General features: G+C 37.5%; 1 protein-coding gene across 3 annotated transcripts in view; it reads left to right on the top strand.

The window, feature by feature from the left end:
- The first annotated feature begins 6,142 nt into the window (after positions 1–6,142).
- LOC103508001 (pollen-specific leucine-rich repeat extensin-like protein 1) overlaps positions 6,143–19,241 on the top strand; it is a 27,021-nt gene continuing 13,922 nt past the window's right edge. The window contains exons 1-7 of one of the 3 annotated variants that reach the window (XM_017443568.2): positions 6,154–6,347; positions 8,185–9,814; positions 11,558–11,601; positions 15,496–15,631; positions 15,933–16,138; positions 16,732–16,917; positions 18,514–18,561. In XM_017443568.2, coding sequence (XP_017299057.2) covers positions 6,264–6,347; positions 8,185–9,814; positions 11,558–11,601; positions 15,496–15,631; positions 15,933–16,138; positions 16,732–16,917; positions 18,514–18,561 — 2,334 coding nt within the window. In that variant the 5' untranslated portion in view covers positions 6,154–6,263. Of the gene's footprint in view, positions 6,348–8,184; positions 9,815–11,557; positions 11,602–15,495; positions 15,632–15,932; positions 16,139–16,731; positions 16,918–18,513; positions 18,562–19,241 lie in introns of all 3 variants that reach the window. The other 2 variants (XM_026822726.1, XM_026822727.1) reach the window with 2 other exon arrangements.

Below are 19,241 nucleotides of genomic sequence, written 5' to 3' on the forward strand. Positions count from 1 at the left end.
TCTTCCGATCTAAAAAAAACTTGATCCCTCCCTCCTAAATAAAGTTCGTCTTAGAAAAAAAATAAATAAATAAATAAAAAAATAAGCATGACCTTGAGTTTCAGGATTAGAAATAGTAACATCATTTGACAGAATAAAAGCTCAGAACTCTCAAGTATTTTTTTTCGAACATGCAATTCTTTCCTTCCCTGAAAAATAAAATAAATAAAATATAAATATCGACAGTCGTGCAAAATAAACCCCCCTGCAAATAATCATATTAAAAAGCATAATTTAGAAAGCTCGATGGAGAAAGCTCAGAGAAAATGTTGCTAAAGCCAACTGACAGCGGGTTGTAAAATTCTACCTACATGTACATAACTCTGGTAGATGGGAAAGCTACAGAAATTAAAAATAGTGAGATAGACCGAAATATTTCTTATTTTAGTCAGAAAATTACAATGTTTCATTATTTTCATTTGGGGTAACTAGGTACAATACCTGATAAATAGGTACAATATAAATCTATGGGTAGAATACCTACATTATATCTACTTTTTTTGGAAACTGCCCCCCTACTGAGTAAATACGATACGGTTGTGTAACATAATTCGTTAGCTCAGAATTTCAGGCATGATTATTCTCATTTAGCTCCCTAAGTATTCGGTACCTTGGCACCCCTAGAACAACTAATCCTGCAACAGTGGTGGATTTCGTAGGAATTCATCCAAATTATTTATGTCTTTTGAAGTTATTTTTCTTTTTAAATGAAGTTCGAAAAGAGAAAAGTCAAGTAAGTTGCATTCGGAATAGGAGAGAGGGTAAAAATGAAAGAAAAGGAAGAAGAAAGAAAGAAAGAAGGGAAGGAAGAAACTAATAAAAAAAAAGATAATAAAAGTGAAAGAAAAAGAATAGAGTAGGTTAACGTTTCATAAAAAAGAAGGTAGGTAGGTATAAATTTTCATCATAAGTTGTCACAAGAATTTAGTGCAGTTGACATCTCGAATTCTCCAATAATATTTTTCTAATACTCCTAGTGGAGATTATTCTTACCGTTTCTATTATTACTGGATACTAGGTATTTGTGTTTTTCTACTCCGACTCGAGTTTCGCCTATCTTAAAGGCATCTTCATGGGAAACTGTGTAACATAATTCAGTTTCCCATGAAGATGCCTATAAGATAGGCGAAACTCGAATCGGAGTAGAAAAACACAAATACCTAGTATCCAGTAATAATAGAAACGGTAAGAATAATGTTAATACATAGGATGTCTAATATAAACCGTCATCAGATTGATAGTTTGGCAGTCACAAGTTCTTGCCAGCGGCTGGCAATAGCAGGTTGTAGTTGTTTTAGAGGTGTAGCTGGACCGAGAGGTTGATGGTCTCTAGCCAAGATTACTTGGCTCGCCATCTGAGAAATCGCATTCTGTTGGCTTTACCACTCGGGCTAGGTGAGGTCATAGAGACGGATAGCTTGTTACCAAAAGGGACGGGGATAAAACACCCGTCACTAAATTACAGTGACGTTAAACTCAATACGTATCAGAGAAGTTAGTCCGAAGAACCTAAGAATAAAATACACATACCGTAGCTGAGGGTACCTTAGTAAGATGTCCACCTTCTTTTCCTTGTTTTCAAATAGGTATTGAAAACAAGGAAAAGTCCAATTTGGTACCTACATCATCATTCCTTGACACAGTTAGGTACAACTTAGTCCCAGATTTAAGAATTGGAAAAAAAAGGACAATAATGCCTGAACTCATTTTAGATTTGAAGGAATTACCTACTTACCTTTAGGAATGAAAGGCACAAACAAAACTACTGAAAAACACAAGGGGAAATTTTTTATACTTCAAGTTTAACATATAGATACCTATTTCCCTTCTCTCCTTCACATACCACCAACATATCTCCCCCAAAAAAGTAAAAACAAACCTTTGTTGAATGATTTTTCCACCTCGAACTTTCACAACAAGAGGAGCAAAATGGAGCTGAAAACAGTTTGCCTTAGTTTTTTTTTTCAAGTGCTATTTTTTCAACAGATAGAAGAACTTGTTTTCTTTAAAATAATTAAAGTTTATTTTATTTGACAACTTTTATCAGTTGGAAAAAAACGTGTTTTATCTAGTTGAATAACTTTTTTGAAGGTGTTTGTTTGTAGTAACCTAATTCTATAAATTCACATTATTTATTAATTTTCCTTATTGTATATTTTTTGTCTCATTTTGAAATTTAAAGTCCTTTGAACAAAATCATGAAACGTAAACCCATTTAACCCAACCTTTACTCTGACATAAAATTGCCCACATTGATATAAACAAGAAAAACCCACTTTGAAATAAATAACAAATAAATACTTTGGTAAAACTTAATCAATTAAATTTAATGAGATATTAAATTTAGTACCTAACCTACTTATTCAAGAATATTCAAGCTTACAACTTCAGTAGATACTTACAACTTTGTTGAATTACTTTGCAACAAAACGGAGGCCATCAATCATTTTTTTTTGTTGTATAATAACAATAAGTATGTATGTACCTACAAATTATATTACTTTGCAACAAAACGGAGGCCATCAATCATTTTTTTTTGTTGTATAATAACAATAAGTATGTACCTACAAAAACATCTTCAAGATGTTTCTATTACCAAGCAAGATGTTTTGTTATTTCACTTCTTTTCATTTTCATCAACAAGTGGTTGAATGTGCTAAGGCTTGTGGTCTTGTAATTCAGGATAGGAAGGGACAAAAAATGCAAATATTTTAGAATTTTATTCTGGGTCGTTTGCCAGAATTTGAATACCCAAGTACTGAGCAACGAAAAAGAGGAGGAGGAGGAACTGAACTGAACAAATTTAATATATTTTTAACAATAGAAAAACATGTAAGATAATCCCTAAGCTAATACAAACTTCTTCGGGATGAGGGCGTGAAATGCAAATATTTTATAATTTTATTTTGGGTCGTTTGCCAGAATTTGAATACCTCAGACCCAAGTACTGAGCAACGGAAAAGAGGAGGAGCAGGAGGAGGAGGAGGAGGAGGAGGAGGAAGAAGAAGAAGAAGAAGAAGAAGAAGAAAAAGAAAAAGAAAAGGAAGGGGGAAATGGAGCTTAAATTAGATGTCTAGTAAGGTAGTAAGCCAAATTTATTTAGCTCATCTCAGATAAGATTTTTTTTACATCTCAATTCATTTTCCCCACAAGTTTAAAGCTCAACTTCAAAGTAATATCAAAGCAGAGCTGAAAGAGAGACGAAAATTGTGGAGCAAAAAGCATCTCCACTAATTTTGCTGGAGATGTCAAACAAACCACCCAGAGCACCCAAATACATAAAATTCACGATTTGTATGAAGAACAAAACAGTGAAAATAAATTGCAAATAACTTTTTGTTACAAAGTGACACTAACAAAATTTATCTTATGTAGACAATGGAAACACATAGTTTCATGGAAGGTACCTATCTACCTTTACTTCCATGGTTAAATGAAGAAATATTAGAACTATGTACCTATATGTTAGGTATGTAAGCTTTTTCATACTTCTGTATATCAAAGTGTAGTTAGGTAGGTATTTTATTAATTTATTTCAAAATAGGAAGATATAGATATAGGGAATTAGAGGGCATGCTATGACACAGATCCATAAAGTCCACTGTAGCATACCGTCGTTACTAGAGGAAAAGGGGATTAAGTAACTGGCAAACAGGAGGACGTGGGTTCAATCTCAGCCGAGGTATCGAATTTTATCTTTAATATAATTTGACAAATTGACTGCAATAATAATAGTAGTAGCCTACTGCTGGAGTAAAGGGACATTTGTGTCTTATGCGAGCAGTATTTATTATTATCTTTGTGACAGGTACATCGATAAATGGGAAGATGTTAAAAATAGTAGACAGGTAGGTTAGGTAGCTATATTGATAAATGGAACGATTTATAAAGATAGATATCAGATAGGAGTGTCGCATATTGGATGATTGAAACACGTAATAATTCATGCTTCACATCCGTTGTGTCGTGGGAGGCATGTCCTTTCTATAATAACGTCTGAAACGACAGCATAGCTATTGTTTTTATATCATTAAAACCTACATTGGAGTGCAAAAAATGTGGGACAGATTGTAGGTTGCATTCCTTCTTCTTTTTTCTTCGCCTTTTCCCGTGTTCAGACGGGGTCGGCGTTGTTCGTCAGCCTCTCAATCAGTCCTAACTAGGGTGATTGCTTTGGGCTGACATTTTGGTTTTGGCTACAAATTTTAAGAGTGAATGTCCTTCGCACTCAACCTTTAGCAAGGGACGGTACCTAGGTTGCATTTCTATCCTTTTTTTACTTTGCTTATCCTATACCTATAGGAAGGAAAGTAATGTATTCGATAAAAATTTCAATACCGTTTTTAGTTGTGTCAAAGAGTTTCTTTAGAGGGAACTGTAACGATAACGACTACAAGGTCTTATCGTCCCGAAAGCGAAGAGAGAAAGCCAGCCGTTTGCGTAACGACTGGCGCGATCTATAGCGCTTATGAGGTAGATTGTTGATGGTGAAAAAGTACCATAGACAATCTGTCCCAAATTTTTCACACATGAGTGTACCTACGAACCTATTATAGGTACTGTCATATCAATTGCATTTCATCTTCTGTCTGCCAATAACGACAGTTTTGATAACTGTAAGCGCGAGAGCATTTGAGATTTTAATATTTCCATTGAAAGCAACATCTTGTTATTTGTTATCTTAATTTCACCTTGGTTGAGCATAATTTTATTCTTCTTTTGTCTCGTGTCTTGTGTAGTAAAATTGTTTCATATGAAGTGTTTTCAGTTGCTCACAGATACTAGAGAGTCTTGATTTTTCATGTGATTGATACTAAGACTGACCCTGGCTGGATAGGACTGAAAAGTCCCCAGAAATATCCGTTTTAACCGATCATAAGGTTTTCAAATCGCTCTTAACCTCACAAAAAGGTTTTCTTTCAAAATGCAAAACGTTCTCAAGATTGGATAAACCAGAAAGAAAACTTCAGCACATCAAATCCTGGGTAGGTCTTACTGACTTTTGACAGGTAGGTAGGTACATCATCAGATTTTATCACTATTGGTAAATTTGACATCTCCACTAAATAATGAATTTGTGGCACCTCAACTTACCTATTTTCCTATGAAAATTTAAAGGGTTAAATTTGTATGAACGCCTGTAAATTATTACAGGTTATGCAATGTGCAGGATATTAAAGGTTAATCCCAGGCATTATGGGCCTAGCGCCCTAGCCACAATCCGGTTATTAGGTTAAATTTAATACACTAGACACATTATTATGAGATTGAGACTAACCCATTTCGTCAAGAAAAGGTGTATTTTCAATCCGGTTATTAGGTTAAATTTAATACACTAGACACATTATTATGAGATTGAGACTAACCCATTTCGTCAAGAAAAGGTGTATTTTCCTTTTCTTGACCACACCTCCATTCAGTTACTATCCTTGTGTTTCCTTACTTCCTCTGTCTCATTCTGACAGTATAAACAGGGCTTGCCTGCCTCGGTGGTGTAGTGGTCAAGGCGCTCGCCTGGTAAACAGGAGGGCGTGGGTTCAATCCCAGCCGAGGTATGGAATACCTACCTCGGTGGTGTAGTGGTCAAGGCGCTCGCCTGGTAAACAGGAGGGCGTGGGTTCAATCCCAGCCGAGGTATGGAATACCTACCTCGGTGGTGTAGTGGTCAAGGCGCTACCTACCTCGGTAAATAAAGGGACTTTTCAGTCCTATGTGAGCAGTATAAATAAGCACTATTATTATTCTATTCTATCGAAGGGAAAATACAGCTATAATAGTAGGTATTTACTATTTATGTATACAATAAGATAAAGTGTACATGACTATGTAATTCAATACCCTTTTTGTCCACTTTAACTCAGTCCACTGATCTCTAAATAGGTGTGAATCTTCAAGCCTGCATTACAATATCACTTTGCCACTTTATAATAACAGGTGTTTTATGCTAAAAGATATCTAAATAAACCTAAAGAAATAATTATTCCTATGGTGTAATACCTCTATATGAAATTAATTTTCAACATTCTTTATTTTCACAATCACTTGTAAACAAGTTTCCAAATAATGATTGATTTTTTGTAAGGGATTTTTTAGTGAATAAACTTTCAATAGAATCTTTAGTAGGTATAACTAATACCTACCTACTACCTAACTTCAGTAACTAATTATGTAGGTACCTAAGAGTTTGAATAAATAGTTTATAATTTTTGTGAGATTACATCAAAATGGAGGCTGAAGATTACACTCCCAAATTGGTCAATGGAGGAGAACCAAGAGATACCAATGAGTCAGTTTACCCTACTAAATTGGTAAGTACTGAATTTCAGCACATAATTATGTAGGAATTTATGTATCTAGGCATGTTTTCAACTTCTTGAGAGTTAGGTCTATAATTATTATGTAGAGTCCAATGTTGTCTTATGTTGGTCCATTTTTGGACATTTTTCATTCATGTATCCTGTGCAGAAGCCGAAAGTTCCTTTCCACATGTGACTCATGTCTTGAGGGTTGGGGGTTAATATTTTGCTGGACACGATAGATCCAAGAGACTTGGATTTTTACCCTGTAAGTAAGGATAGTATTTTCTAGTAAATTAAAAGGATTAGAAATTGTTAAGGGCATTTACGTTTACATAATAGCTATAGGTAGAACCATGTTAAGCTACGTCGAGTAAGGCGGATAATGGATGGTGCCCGTGCAACGCCCTGTTTGACAATAGAACGCAAAATCCTCAAGACTTTTCAAGGTAATAGGTACTATCGTGATGTGTACGCCAATCAGCAATTACTATCAAATCAAGATAGGGTGGAAAAAGGAAAAGTTCCAGGTATTGCATTCGGGTAGAATGGGGTGTCTTGGATCCCTTACTGAATTTTGATAAGTAAATACATATTAATATTTGAGCAGTAAAAGGTTGACCAAAATCTAGTAGTTAGAGCATAAATTATGACCATTTTCTGAACATAATATTCAATTAACCAGATTTTTCTGTGGGAGCTGCCCCAAAGGTTTTGGTTCATTGGTTAAGTCAATTATAACCTCTAATTTTTGTCCCAATTCCAGCTAATTATAGCGAGTCAATTGACTGAAAAATTGGTACACTTATGTAACAAGAAAATAAACCAATATTTTAATTCTCATTTTGGTAAACCTAATGAAGATTTATAACCGACTGCATTCGCCCTCTGAAAAGTATCAAAAAAGTAGTCAACCCAAGCCTAGTCCAAGTCACGTCAGTTTTCCATACTTGCAATGGTTCCTAGCGAACATAAATAACGGCAAACTACATTCGGAAAAAGCGTTCCAACATATAGATATATTCTACTTGTGTTTTTTAACACGAAATTCAAGGGAAAAAATAAATAAAAACAATAAACTGCTTGTACCAGTCTCCAAATCATTTTTTTCTAAATCTTCTATGTCATTCTCATGTATTACGGTTTTCGTGTTTTCCTTTTTGTACTGTATTTTCTTTTTCCATATACCTATTATTTCGTTTTCTTATTTTCTCTTCCCTGTATTGTAATTCCACATTTGTTTCAGTTCTGTTCGAACATAATAGTCATTTTTTGGCATTCTTTACCATTAGTTTTTATTTTATTTTATCTCTCTAATCGTTTTCTGTGTCTCCTTTTAGGTCTTTTACGTTTTTTGCAAATCCTTTATTATTTTATTTTGCTCCTTCCAGTCCTCGTTTGTTGTTGTTTTAATTATTAAATATTTTGACCGATAAAAAAATAATATAATTTTATAGGAGAAGTTATCAAGATAAGTATGGATTTCTTGATGTACCTTCTTAGGACTGGGTCATATTTTTTTTTTACTTTCTATTATTAAACGTCGTTTTAGAATTCACGAATAATTAATTTATTTAAAATTACAACTAGGAATTAGAAAATAGGTTTAATTGAAGGTCCTGTTTTTGGTTGTACCTACCATATATTTATGTATTATTATTTTTTTTTTTTTGAATCGGGATATTATATCAAAGTTTAAATACCTTTCTGTCTAATTTTAGGTAGTTATCCACATGGCTTGTGATGGATCTTATTTATTATACTGGTAATTCTCATCACTACCTAGGTCTTCTATAAAGTTTTTTGTACAAGACAACAGAAATAATACAGGCCTCTTTTCTTCTTTCAGGTTGCATCCCAAGAAAGCAAATTCCAAAGTAACCCATCGAACTTTGATTCGACACAATCCAGCCAGAACCAGTACTATACGCCCAACAACCAGTCTTCGTTCAGTAACCCTCCTCCAGTCCAAACAGGGAACTACCTACCCCGAGCTCCCCAACAGTTCAACAACCAACCTTATAGTCAACAGTTCCAGCCTAGAGCACCACAACAAGGACCTGTACTAAGACGAACAGACAGTAGAAGTTACATCCCACCTCAACAACAAGGTAGTCCAGGGCCTGGTCCTCCACAACAGAGATTACCTTTGAATTTTCAACCACAAAATTGGAACCGACCGCTGCGTCCTCCAATCAGACCTGATCAACAATACCGTCCACAAGCACCAAACAGTGAACAGTATAGACCACAACAGGTCAACCAGAACGGTGATCAATACAGACCTCCAGACGGAAGCACCTACAGACCACCTGATCCAAACAGAAACAGTCTGAACTCGAACGAACAGTTCAGACCTTCACAGGATCAAAACAGACAAGGGGACTATTCAACCATTGATAGAAGACCAAGTGACTCCTACAATCCTTCACAGTCAGGACAGTACTATCAGCAAAACCAACCACAGCAACTTACGCCTAATCAGCAATATCCACCTGGGCAACGACCGCCATTCATTCGTAAACCATCGCCTTGGGCGTTAGTGAAAGAGAAGTTACCTCCACAAATACACGGCAATCGTTTCCCATTTCCCTTGAGAACACCAACACCACCAGACAACATGAGTCAAAACCGAAGTCCATCTGCAGATCAGAGACCTCAACAGTCTCCAGGAAGTCAAGCACCTACTGCAAATAATGCACAAACACCAACAACACCTCAACCCACTACACCCAGCTCCCAAATGGAGAGAACAACTCTGAACTTTTCAATGAATGATATGCCGCCAAGGCAGATTCCTCCTAACGTGAGACCCATTCGTCCTCTCATGAGAATGGATTCCAGAATGATGTCACCGAATGATCCGAACTTTAGAATGCCCATGAGACCTGGCATGATGCCAAATGAGAACCGCGGTAGAGATTCACCCGGGGGACAACCTCTGCCACCGGGCATGAGAATGCCCAACTACCCTGAGAACCCCAACTATCAGAGACAGGGCATGAACTCCTCACAACCGTCAAGTACAACAAGTAGCACTCCCAAATCTCATCGCTCATCTATTGATGAGGATGAAGATGTCTCTGGGAGAAGAGATTTGCCATCACGACCTCCGTCTGCTGGTGGGAACTCCATTGACCCCAGAATCCTCCAAGAGAAGAGACCTCCAAACCAGAAAGTATTTGACCCAAACTTCAAAATGGACGATCTTCAAAACGGAAGGAATATGTTGAGACCCGAGATGGTTCGCATGAACACACCTCCTCTATCTGAACTCCAGAGAGATGCAATGCCTCCGTACGAGAACGCCAGACGATTTGGTGATTCTCCAGTAACCAATAAACCAAATCGTCCGACTGAGCTGAAATTCCAGGATGTGCCGAATAACTTGGCGCAGTCTCCTTCGACCCCAATGACACCTTCAGGTGATCTTAGGAGACATTCAAGTATGCGTCAATCCAAAAGGAACTTCGGTAAAGGTTCGAATTTTTCGTACTCTATGACGTAGTGTCTTGATGACAGTATTTCACCGATGTTTATTAGACGCTTTTTGTTGCACACCCCAATAAATTGCTTACGTTTTTTTACAGAAATTAAAAATAGTGAGATAGACCGAAATATTTCTTATTTTAGTCAGAAAATTACAATGTTTCATTATTTTCATTTGCTTTATCCATCGTTTGATTTAAGTCCATTTTTTAGATAAACCTTCATTCATACCCATTTTCCATCAATGTTGATGTTTTAATCTACTCGTTTGCAAAGAACAGTTTACGAACTACTCTGCACTCACAACTTTTTAGGTACCTATTACACTCGCAGAAAAATGTCACAACGTTTGTCAATATTTTCTGCGCGTCGAGTAAAAAGTGGGGAGTCATTCGCGGAACCGGCCACGAGTCTATCTTGTCTAATTTGAATGAAAGTTGTCGAGAGAAAACCATTGATAAACAACGTCGTATATGACCATATTTTTTTTTCTGTGACCTTAGAAAATACTATCATTTTCAAATTTACACCCACTGAACATCACGGTCCCCTGAGCGCGTTAACCCGACGTGAAAATGTAGCAGATTATGATACACCTAAAGACAAACACTCTATTTCTATCTTGGTTACGGTTTAAGCTATGTCCACTCATAGTCGATCGCATCGATCGACCCTCGATCGATGGTCCATCGACGAGGTGAGGAGGGGAATCTATGTTGTTAAGGTGGTGTACGGTTCAGTCGACGTCGATTGATGGCCGGTCGACTATGTGTGGCCACAGCTTTCGACTCATTATTTATAAGCCAATTAAGGAGCGCGGTAGCGCTCCGCCCCGCCAAGTCAAGAAAGTTTGACAGCGCTACCTGAGATATTATACGCCACAGAGAAAGTAGCCGTTTTCAGATACTTGTAGAGGTTTGACAATACCCAATGGACTAACCGGTGACTCAGTTGACATGCATGTTTACCTAGTCGTGTAATGGCTAGAAACGCTGCAAATAGAGCGTAGGACATGCAATGTGAGCAAGAATTGGAATTTGAGTACTCACTGAAAGAATGATAGGTAGGTTAGTAATTGCACATAGTTGTTATCGACATTGAGGTTGAAGAAAGTAAAAAAGAAGGAAGAAGAAGAAGAAGAAGAAAAAATAGAATGGAATGTACCATAGGTAGGTCCTATGTATTTACAACAACGAACAAACTTTTTCTGGAAATTCCTAATTTGCTTTTCTTGGAAAATTCAGTTGACATGCATGTGTACCTAGTCGTGTAATGGCTAGAAACGCTGCAAATAGAGCGTAGGACATGCAACATGAGCGAGAATTGGAATTTGAGTACTTGCTGACAGGATGATAGGTAGGTTAGTAATTGCACATACCTAGTTGTTATCGACATTGAGGTTGAAGAAAGTAAAAAAGAAAGAAGAAGAAAAAGAAAAAAAAAATAGAATGGAAATGGAATGTACCATAGGTAGGTCCTATGTATTTACAACAACGAACAAACTTTTTCTGGAAATTCCTAATTTGCTTTTCTTGGAAAATTTGTACAACTTGTTATTTATTGATTTTGGTGTAATGTAGAGACACCCTCTTCAACTACTTTTTGCTGCTGACGATGAAATTGGAATTGGACCTTGTCATTTTGCTGGAATTCAGCTCTTCAATTGTTCTCATGGAACTGAGTGCCCTTTGGTTCCAAATCACTAATGGCAACTTTTCTGTTTTCATTTTCAGATGGTGACAACGACAGTGGCGTAGATGAAAACACTCAATCAAAGGTAAGAATTTAAGAAATATATTTAATAGCATTATTACCTAATTAGCAGACTTTGTCCAACCTCTAAATTTGTAGATTTGTTCAAGCCTAACCCAACTTTTAGTGCTGTCAAAAGTCCACTCTAAAGCTGTGTCCACAAACAGCCCTAAAAGATGAGTTAAGCTCCGAATCTATGGTTAAAATAGCTAGTCCTAACCAAGTTCTATTTTTGATCTGAATGTCACATCATGTCATTCTTCAGGAAATGAAAGTTGTGCTTTCCAAATAAACTTTTCCACCCTTCATGAAAGTCTCCTCCCAACTTTGTCCCACAGTCCTACCCCCCATCGTTTTTTTTTCATTACCACCTCAACTTTTCACCACTAAAAAATAACTACGAAGAATCATGAAAAAAAGATGTTAGTTTTACACCAAGTTTAATTTTTTTCACTCATTTGTGTTTTTTATTCCAACTTTCATAACTTTTGAGAGAGAAAATAAAACTACGATTACACATGCGAATGGAAAAGTATGGTTAATTTCTGGGGGCAAGAAGTAGCATGCTTTTTTACTTTCCTTATCCTATAGGAAGGAAAGTAATGTAATCGGGTCAAATTTTCGATGGTCAGTCTGAAGTTTGGATCAAATACTTTCTGGTTTGCAGGTCTCTTCTCTTGGAGAATTCTGGGGTCAATGGAGTTTCCACCAGCAGACGGAGGTCGCGATGGCAAATCTCTTCTCCCAGAGACATCTTCATCCTCGTCAATAGATGAGCGATGAGATTTGGGAGTGCTACTTGTTGTACTTGACGGTTGTGAGGAGTTCATGCCCTGTCTCTGATAGTTGGGGTTCTCAGGGTAGTTGGGCATTCTCATGCCCGGTGGCAGAGGTTGTCCCCCGGGTGAATCTCTACCGCGGTTCTCATTTGGCATCATGCCAGGTCTCATGGGCATTCTAAAGTTCGGATCATTCGGTGACATCATTCTGGAATCCATTCTCATGAGAGGACGAATGGGTCTCACGTTAGGAGGAATCTGCCTTGGCGGCATATCATTCATTGAAAAGTTCAGAGTTGTTCTCTCCATTTGGGAGCTGGGTGTAGTGGGTTGAGGTGTTGTTGGTGTTTGTGCATTATTTGCAGTAGGTGCTTGACTTCCTGGAGACTGTTGAGGTCTCTGATCTGCAGATGGACTTCGGTTTTGACTCATGTTGTCTGGTGGTGTTGGTGTTCTCAAGGGAAATGGGAAACGATTGCCGTGTATTTGTGGAGGTAACTTCTCTTTCACTAACGCCCAAGGCGATGGTTTACGAATGAATGGCGGTCGTTGCCCAGGTGGATATTGCTGATTAGGCGTAAGTTGCTGTGGTTGGTTTTGCTGATAGTACTGTCCTGACTGTGAAGGATTGTAGGAGTCACTTGGTCTTCTATCAATGGTTGAATAGTCCCCTTGTCTGTTTTGATCCTGTGAAGGTCTGAACTGTTCGTTCGAGTTCAGACTGTTTCTGTTTGGATCAGGTGGTCTGTAGGTGCTTCCGTCTGGAGGTCTGTATTGATCACCGTTCTGGTTGACCTGTTGTGGTCTATACTGTTCACTGTTTGGTGGGTGTACTGCGGTCTTTGACTGTGATGGGGAGGTTTTTCAACTTATTGTTTCATTACAAATTTTCATCAGTACGAATGATGATTTCTTTATTCTTATTGTTTTTATTATTATTGGATACTACCTACTTGTAGTAAGGATTAATACATAGGATGTCTAATATAAACCTAACAAATAGTGATGATTTCTTTCAATTAAATTGATCCCAAATCCGAAGGGAAAGGTTTTTTTTGAGAATTTCACCAGATAATAGAGCTAGTATTAGGGGTTAAACCGGAATGTAAATGTAAAAATGTAAATGCAGTTTCTTCGTGTTGTTATGTCACAACTTTGGTGCTCACTGCAGCAACTGCAGCATTGTAGGATTTTCTCAATATATCAATAATCCTAAAATCCAATGTTTACCTACCATGCTGGCACCGGTCGCTATGCGCATTTATATGTCATAGCTACTCATTTAATCACACGGAGAGGAGAATAGAGCAGTGATAAGGAGGGGGTCATTCACCTAGCAAGTTATCTGTGCATAGAAACGGACCATTCAAACTTGTTCCATTCATAGCTACTAGAGGATATACATACACCTACACAGTGCTGCGTGGTGCGGATACCTACTCATACCTACTACTATACTACATACATACATAGTTATACTGAGTGGAGTACCTACTACCATCGTAGTAATACTACTACTCGTATCGTAACCATGAATTGTAACCATTGTAAGAATGAATTACCTGAGGAGGGTGATGAAGCGAGGTGTAGTATGTGTAAGCATGGATACCGGATTAAACCGGAATACCTACCTAGGGTTTGAACTCAATAGGGCTTATAGGGATAGGGTAAAGCCCGTCCTCAGAATATAGTGAGTAAACAAGAATTCGTTTTACTTTTTGACAAAGTTGTATTCCAGCATTTTGACAGACACGAATAGTTGTAAGTTCCATGAAATACTCACGATGTTATTAAAAGTAGAATTCTCTTCAGTGTTCTTGTTTCTTTGGTTGGCAATTTGGTCTTTTTCTTTACCTTCTCCCGTGTACAGACGTTTTTACTATCTGTCAGACCTATAAATCTTTTTGACCACCACACACGCTGAGACCGTCTGACAGACCTGCACATGTGAATTCATTTGTAGCGTGTAAAGTCCACCATATTCAGAAATGACAAATGACCCCTAGCATTCTCTTCCACCTATGTTAAGGCGGTCTCTTCCTGATCCCTGATGTGCCGCGTCCATTTTAGTTTAGGACTATTGCACTGCTCTCTTCCACCTACCCCGACTAGGGACTGAGCAGGACAGAAAGACAAACCTATGTCATGTTTTCCAAGACGGGGGAGGGTGGAAACTCTTCGAATTGGAAACTAAAACACTAAATAATACAGCAATACTCGTCTACCAGACGAAATTCTAACGGTATTGATTTCAAATGTCAGTTCTTGTTCGGCAATTGAACTTTCAGGGCTTTTCTTGTCATAAAGCACAAAGTTTGCTATTCTTTTGATAGTTTCTATTTATTTTTTACCCAAAATAATGATAAATATCTAAATAATATATGTACCCACGTATACATACATCGTTCTATGTATGTTTTACCTATATTCTGTGTTTTTGCATTTCCAAAATTCACGATGTTCTGAAATTTCCATCATTCGTTAGTTTTTCCTTTATTCCCCCATGTGAATATTTTTCCAATTTGCGTGCTCGCTAAGTTTACTTAAAACTTCATATTTTTTGTTTTACCTAAAAATAAATAATATCTATACCTAGTTTTACGTTTTACTATATTTTTTTGGGGGAATTTTCGTGTGTTTGTATCCAATTGTTTTGTTTCCATTGATTTCTTGTTGGAAAAGTTCACGTTGTGCTACATTGCTGATTCATATTGGCATATTGGGGAAAGCTTCTTGAGAAACAATAGTTTGTTTGTTATCAAACGAATTCATTAATATTCTAGAGATTTATTTTATTATTCAAAACGTAAGACTAATGAATAATAAAGCATTTACACAGTTTAGAAACATGCAAAGAACCAAAAAAAATTCGAATCTGCCAGAAATCAAACCTGGAACATCCAGTGTGCAAGCTTAGTGTAATACCCACTCGACCACAGAGGTTGTTTCTATCTTATTAGGGTCTAACTGAAATATTTCCCTTTTCTAAAACAGGTTTACATGTACCTAGTATTAATTGTTTGTAGTTTTTTTTTTTTACATTTACATGAAATTAATATTATTTATTTGTAGGCATTTTTTTTTTTTTTCAAATTTAATTTAAACATTAATTTTCTTCCATATTCATTTGTTTCCCTCAGGACTCCAGATCAGCAGGGCACTTAAGATCACCTCTGAAATCACCATCTTCAAGACTACCATCCAGAAAGTTAACCCCTACCAGATCTCCCATGACACCCAAGTCACCTGACGGATCCACCACGAGTGAAAGAAAAAGTAAGAATCGTAAGGGTTAGAAAGAATTGCACCTTCGGTGGTGTAGTGGTCAAGATAATCGTGAGGAGAGCAGAGACGGGCTATCCAATGTTTGGGTGCCAGCCTAGTTAGCTTGGTTGGTAGCGCGTCTGCCTCGTGAGCGCTAGACCGCGGGTTCGATTCCCGCCCGGAGTGGATTTTATACTGAAGGGATAATGTTCGTTCTCGGACGGTGGTTATTGGTCGGGGGGTATATTCAGTCGACTTCGATCGACTGTAGCGTGAACACACCTTACTAGAGTTCATTCTCTCTACTTTGCAGAGCTTCCCATGAACAAGATTCAAGTGGGAGCTGCCCCCTCTCCCAATCTGAAGAAGGTGACGTCGAAAATCGGTTCTCTCCAGAACGCCCACTACAAACCGGGAGGCGGCAAAGTTAAAATTGAAAACCGCAAGCTCGAATGGAAAGCGGAACCCAGAATTGCCGCCAAGAATGATGAATATGTGCCCGGTGGGGGAGATAAGAAAGTAAGTCCAAGAATCAAGAATCCCAAGGTCAGCCACTCACCATCAGGCAGACCTGACAGGCACGTCAGAAAAGGTCCGTCTGTTAGGTCTACCTGATACCTGATGAGCACACACACTATCAGGTAGACCTGATCAGGTGTACCTACCTACCTGTCGTCAGGTCTACCTATAGTGTCTGGCCCAAGAGGATTATGCCCAGGGCAATCAGGGCATTCTCTAAAACCTAACCCTTGGGTGTCATTCTCTCTGAAGTATGTATCGAGTAGTACCTAGTTTTGTTGCTATTGAGGTGAAGAAAAGAAGATTGGTTTTGACTATCGATAAAATATCTGATAGGTATATTGGAATTTATTGGTCTTTGTTGTAGTAGGCCCTTTTCGTAGTACCTGACTCGTCAGATCAAGTTTTTTTTTATTTACTTTCCTTATCCTCTAATAAGGAAAGTAGGTTTTTTTTTCAAGCAAGTTTAGCCAAAAGTTTCGTTTTTGTGAGAACTTATCAGCTAGACATACGAGTATAGCTCCTAAAATCATCTCTTTCTCCAATATTCCCAATATCCGGAATTCTAACAAAACCTTTTCTCCTCTCTTTAGATAGAGGTGGTCAAGCTGAATTGGAACGCCAAGCCCAAGGTTGGCTCCCTGGACAACGCGACTCACAAACCTGGTGGCGGAGACAAGAAGATCGAATCGGTCAAACTAGATTTCAAGGACAAAGCGAAACCCAAGGTCGGATCCAAGGACAACTTGAAACACTCGCCAGGAGGAGGGACTGTGAAGGTACTTCCCTAAGAAATTTTTATTTCAGGTCCCCCTTTCCAGAAAGAACTTTGCACTTTTTATTTTGCAATTTACAAAAGTTATGACGTAAGATTTCAGAAGAAAAACCTTGAAAAATATTGCATAACAATTAGGGCAGCCAATTACTATCAGTTAGACCTGACAAGTACGGCTGAAAAGGTCCGCCTGTCAGGTCTACCTGATACCTGATAGTGAGTGGCTGGATTTAGAATATTTGCTGTAATGTCATTTCTTTACCAAATGCGAAGTGTAAATTTGTTAATATAGACCACTCAGTTTACGATCTTAGGCTAGGCAATTGGGTATCACTCTACAATATTTATTATTATTGACTGTTGACTGTAAAAAACTATACCTACTTTTGTCTCGTAGAGCCCAAAATGTATACGTAGACTATTTTTTGAAACATTTTTCGTCATGTTTAATTCTAATCTTCTTTAAAATCATTTTATATTTAATTTATGGCATGTTTCTTTAGTGTCATGTTTTCTTTAGTAGGTATTCATACATGTGTTTACGTTGTGTCAATGGTGTGTTCTCTGTCGTGCATTTGATTGATATCTCTTTTTTCTTCTTCTTTGTTTGAAAGTGAACGGTCGACAAAAATTTGCTCCCTTATTTTTCAAGTCTAAAAATTGAAATAGTGATTAAACTACTTACTATTTGTGTTTTTCTTGAACCTTAAGTACTGTGGTGTTTTATTAAATCACTACCTCCGTACTTTATTTTGAAGTACCTACATAGTTTAACTTTTCATCTTCTTTGCTCTCGTCTTCATCGCCTTCTTCTTCTTCTTCTTCTTCTTCTTCTTCTTCTTCTTCTTCTTCTTCTTCTTCTTTCTTCTTTGTTTGAAAGTGAACGGTCGACAAAAATTTGCTCCCTTATTTTTCAAGTTTAAAAATTGAAATAGTGATTAAACTACTTATGATTTTTTCATCAATACTGACCTTAGTGGTATGTGCGATTAGCATCTCCACTACTGTTATTAGTGAAGATGCTTTTTTGCACCAGTGTACTAGTGTTATTTAGTGGTCCTTTTTATAGGGTGAAATAAATACTCACTAATTCATCCAATAAAAAAATTAAATAATAATGAAATGACCGAGACAATTCATTATCCCCTTACCTGTGTCTAACAAGGTAACTTTTACTTTCCATTACCCCTCCATTTTTGTGTGACTAAAAACATCTGGTTTCGTTTTTAGATCTCTGTTTGTGTGACTAAAAACTTCTTGTTTGATTTTTAGACCTGTGATTTTTTCATCAATACTGACCTTAGTGGTATGTGCGATTAGCAGCTCCACCACTGCTATTAGTGGAGATGCTTTTTTGCACCAGTGTACTAGTGTTATTTAGTGGTCCTTTTTAGAGGGTGAAATAAATACTCAGCAATTCATCCAATAAAAAAATAAATAATAATCAAATGACCGAGACAATCCATTACCCCCTTACCTCTGTGTCTAACAAGGTAACTTTTACTTTCCATTACCACTCCATTTTTGTGTGACTAAAAACATCTGGTTTCGTTTTTAGATCTCTGTTTGTGTGACTAAAAACTTCTTGTCTGATTTTTAGACCTCCGCTTCTACTCCTGATGGTGACGTGAGCTTTGTCAGCAATAAAGTAAGTAGTCCGCAGCCTGCTGGCTACCTGTAGCCAATTAGCCAACAGGAAGGCAGCCTGAAGACTGGATAGATAGGTTAATGCTAGGGTTTACCAGGGATTGAGATGAAACGAGGATTTCCCTTCACTTAATAGCCAGGTCAACCTCGGATTGAACTCAATCCGGAGACAATCCACGGAGGTACAAACATGATAAAATTACTGTGCTTTCTCCCACCCCAACCGTAGAAGATCGATAATGTCTAAATCTAAAGTTAAAACGAATGTTTTATAGGTCAGACTAAAGGCGTTGTCTCAGATACTAAACTTTTAGATGCCAAAGAATAAGAGTAAGAAGGAGAGGAGAAAGAGAGGGGAGGAAAAAAGGACAAGAAAAGGGGAGAAGAGAAAGAGATTGAGGAGAAAGGAGAGATTGAGGGAAAAGGAGAGATAGAGAAAGGGAAAGGGAGAAAGAGAGAAAAGATAGGAAAAAAATTGACAAGAAGAAACAAAAAGAGGGAGAAGAGAGAGAGAGAGAGAGAGAGAGAGTGGGCGACAAAGAGAAACAGAAAGAGGAGGAAAATAACAAGGGAAGAGTATGAGAAGGATGAGAAAGATAGTGAAAAAGGGAAGGAAGAGAGAGAGAGAGAGAGAGAGAGAGAGAGAGAGAGAGAGAGAGAGAGAGAGAGGGGGGTTTTTTT

The sequence above is a fragment of the Diaphorina citri genome, unplaced genomic scaffold (assembly GCF_000475195.1).
Source record: "Diaphorina citri unplaced genomic scaffold, Diaci psyllid genome assembly version 1.1 scaffold359, whole genome shotgun sequence".
Classification (NCBI taxonomy): Eukaryota; Metazoa; Arthropoda; class Insecta; order Hemiptera; family Psyllidae; genus Diaphorina; species Diaphorina citri.